Source organism: Triticum dicoccoides, chromosome 7A, assembly GCF_002162155.2.
Source record: "Triticum dicoccoides isolate Atlit2015 ecotype Zavitan chromosome 7A, WEW_v2.0, whole genome shotgun sequence".
Taxonomy (NCBI): Eukaryota; Viridiplantae; Streptophyta; class Magnoliopsida; order Poales; family Poaceae; genus Triticum; species Triticum dicoccoides.
This window is the reverse complement of record NC_041392.1, coordinates 529893633-529897540: the sequence shown is the minus strand read 5'-3', so window position 1 is coordinate 529897540 and position 3908 is coordinate 529893633. Positions and strand designations below refer to the sequence as shown.

The window sequence follows — 3908 nt, the reverse complement described above, 5'->3', positions numbered from 1 at the left end:
CTCGGCCCATAGTGGCGTCGTGGGATAAAATACATGAGAATCTACATAAGTATCATTTTCCAAAAACAGTGGTATGTTGGTATCTGGCTCACTGGCTGCATGCATCTAGAAGTTGTTTCGTGCATATTCTAACAGCAACCACTGGACCGCCGGGGGAATCTTACAATGTGAAAGTCTAGATTCTATCCAGGGACATTTCTCTGGCGGCTGTGAGAGCATCTCTAGTGGATGGTGTAAATTTGGATGTGTATATCTCCATATACTCGTTCATATACACCTTGCTAAATTATACACCTTCCAGTTTTTTAGTGGAACGTGTAAATTAGGACGTGCATATTAGAAACGCGACGGCGACCTGGGGGCGAGCTCCTCCGATCCTTCCTCCGGGCGGGCGCGGAACGAAGCAGCGGTCTCCTTTTCGCGAGCTCACGAGCGTGGCTTGCTCGTGCATATTTGCACGCCTTGTACCGTCGTGGCCTGAGCGTGGATGTTTACACACTCTTTTACACGAGTCGCTGGGAGCAGTTTTTCAGCTCACATCGTGTATATTTTCTATACATGTCTATATAGATGATCCACTAGAGATGCTCTGACAAGTTCCTCGTGATCTTCCTGTGGCAAATTTAACAATTTTGACCTATGGATGAAATCATTTCACAAAATGAACCGCCCCTAAATTTTTTTCACTCAAATGATCTTTTTTAGTGGTGCCCGACACGAAGGCGCCACACTGCACTGTGCAGCGCCTGACTGACAGGCGTTGTACGCCTCGCCAGCGTCGCGCCCGTGTAAACCGAAAATTACTAAGTCAGTGTGCAACGCCTGAGAGATAGGCACCACACTATACAGTGTAGCGCTTAACTTCTAGGCGTTGCATTAGTGGTTGCACTAGTGGCGCCTAGCTCTTAGGCTCTGCACATTAACTTATTAATTTTTAGGCAGTCCGGGGTATGACGCCGGCCAGACGTGTAGCTTCTGTCAATCAGGCGTTGCACAGTGTAGTGTGACGCCTTCGTGTCGGACGCCACTTAAAAAGATCGGCTGAGTGGATTTTTTTTAGAAACAGTTTATTTTATGAAATGATTTCATCCACAGATCAAAATTGTCAAATTTGCCTCTCCCCATCGACTTCTCTTCATGCATGTGCGTGCGTTGGGAAGGAACGCTGGCCGTTTCATGCCGACATCATCATGTAGAGAACAAACAGTTGTACTTGATGTCTAGATGATCCAGAACAATTATTAGAATTTCAGCTAATACTCGGCGGGTACCAAAATGTTTGTAATCTCGACATTTCAGCCTGGATTCAAACTAATTTGAAATAAAATTAAAATTAGGTTAAATTTCATTCAAATTCAATGTGTTTTGATAGATTGAAATCCGAAATAATTGTCGAAGTCCAAATTGTCTCTCCTCCCCCCACCCACATCTCTCGGCGAATGACGGAGGACAAGTCAAAACAAATTCTACACATTCATTTCAAGAATGGATCACACATATTCCCATTTTAACACCATGAATATGCATGTCTAGTCATCTTTGTGTAACTCATAATCTGCTTGAAATTCATCTGGCTATGTTAATTAATCACAACAAAATAATTAATGAGAACGTCTGTCACAAACGAGAACTTACTAGCTGCAAAAAGGTGAGACCGAAATTTAATGGCACTGCAATTGGCTGCATTTCACAATCACCTTTTGCCCATGCAGATTTCAACTCTACTTTCATGATTTCTCCCGAACACCATCACGTGCTTAAGATTGTGAGCCTATCACCGCGTCTACCACTTGACACAAAGGGTTCTGAACTGGCCAATTCCATCAAATATTTATGTCAAAATTTGTAATCCCTTTAGGTGCATCACCTGGCCACACCACAAGTTATATTCATCAAGTTGCACACCACCTTTTCGCCACATTTTGTGGACAGTATCGTGCATGGACGCACGCATCTTTCCTTTGGCTCCTTTGAACCTCTATAAATAGCCGTGGATTTCGAAGCTTCTTATCACAGAACCAATCGTGAGCATCAGCTTGTAAGATCACAACTAAGACACACACACACACACACACACACACACTACACGGCAAGAAACACCAGGAGGTAGGGCAATCCGATCCGGTTATGGCGCCCAGCAGAGAGGCGTGTGCGATCGCCATGGCCGTGGCAGCCCCGTTCATCGCAATGGCAAGCAACATCGGCACCGACAACGTTGAGAAGCGGCGCAGGACCTCGTCCGACATGCTCCAGCGCACCGTCTCCGACGTCTCCTTCCAGCTCCACCACCACGGCCCCGCCAAGGAGGAGGAAGAGGCGGCGGCGGAGGCGGAGATGAAGCTGCTCCACCCGGTCTCCGAGGTGGAGGACGCCAAGTGCGAGTGCTGCGGCATGTCGGAGGAGTGCACGCCGGAGTACATCCGCGGCGTGCGCGGCCGGTTCTCGGGGCGGTGGGTCTGCGGGCTGTGCGCCGAGGCCGTGAATGAGGAGGCCGAGAAGAACGGAGGGTCGCTGGAGGAGGCGCTCCGGACGCACATGGGCGTGTGCAAGAGGTTCAACGGCTTTGGGAGGACGTACCCGGTGCTGTTCCAGGCGGAGGCCATGAGGGAGATCCTGAGGAAGCGGTCCAAGCTCGGGCCGAGGTCCAGGACCGGCATCAACCCCCGGGAGGTCAGGGAAACCGCCTCCAAGGCGAAGGCGAAGGGTTCAGCCGGCGCCGGCGGCATCGCACGCAGCTCCAGCTGCATGCCGTTCATCACCGACGAGTTCAGCGACTAGACGGAGCTGGTTGATTCGCTGGCTAACTTTGAGCATGACAAGGTGCTTAGCTAGAAGGATAGTTTTAAGCCTTCTTGTTGCATGTTTTCGCCATCTTTTTGGGCCAAGGGTGCATACTTCACACGCCTTTAGGGTGTTTTTTTGGTTGCACCTCCAGCTTATCTAGATAGAACCTTGAGCATCGTCGTGGCAACACCTTAAGTCATAAGCTTGTACTCCCTCCGTTCTGAATTACTTGTCTTAGATTTGTCTAGATACAGAGGTATCTAGCACTAAAATGAGTCTAGATATATCCGTATTTAGACAAATCCAAGATAAATAATTCAGAACGGAGGGAGTATGCTGGTTAGTCAGCGGTCATGTTCTGTTTTTCCAAGTTCAAGTATAAATTGGATTTGGTGGTTGGACAGCCTTAAAATTTGGTGCGCTGATCTTCGGTGTGGTTTAGAAGTTCTTATTTGTTTTGGAACGGGGCTTCTGTTTGGTTCTCTTGTGGCGTAGTTTCGTTGGAAGGAGCATAAAAGATCAGCCCCTTCTTTCATTGATTCCATGCAAGTTTTATGCGTGCATGTGCATGGACAGTGGAGTATGTATGTGTTGAACCGACTAGTAAACTAGTCTTTATCTTGTCATCGTAAGAGAAATGCAATGAAATCAACTGTGATTAACTGCTCGTGTGTTTGGTCATTAATTAATTTGAGTTTCTATGTTGAAAAATGTGGCCAGGGCCTGACGCTGTTGTGTTTAATTGTTTGCCTGGTGTTTAACTTCAGAAAATGGAAGTGAAGAAGAACCAAGTCCAATCATCTCCACGAACTCTCTGTTATTCTTTTCCTTTTCAAAAAAGTATATTTTCGTTCAATGGATATATCGAGGTGATACAACTGCACCGAGTGAATGTTGGGCCTGTGAATAGCATGATCCACACAATCAACACGTCCAACACAACTAAAAAGAACATATTATTTTACATCAATATTAAAAAATGTTCATGCGAAAACCTTCCTAGCCATATGCTTCAGCCGGGTTGACACCATCAAGTATAAATTGGATTTGGTGGTTGGACAACCTTAATTTGGTGCGCTGATCTTTGGGGTGATTTAGAAGTTCTTATCTGTTTTTCGATAGGG

The 3908-nt window shown here is 46.7% G+C and overlaps 1 protein-coding gene across 1 annotated transcript; it reads left to right on the top strand.

Annotated features, from left to right (window-relative positions):
- Nucleotides 1–2027: 2027 nt before the first annotated feature.
- LOC119327407 lies at nucleotides 2028–3326 on the top strand. The gene has a single exon (XM_037600515.1). The coding sequence runs from the start codon at nucleotides 2128–2130 to the stop codon at nucleotides 2776–2778; it is 651 nt and encodes a 216-aa protein (XP_037456412.1). The 5' UTR covers nucleotides 2028–2127; the 3' UTR covers nucleotides 2779–3326.
- Nucleotides 3327–3908: the final 582 nt, after the last annotated feature.

Coding starts and splice junctions, on each gene's coding strand:
- LOC119327407 (XM_037600515.1), top strand. CDS start 2,128: ATGGCGCCCAGCAGAGAGGCGTGTGCGATCGCCATGGCCGTGGCAGCC.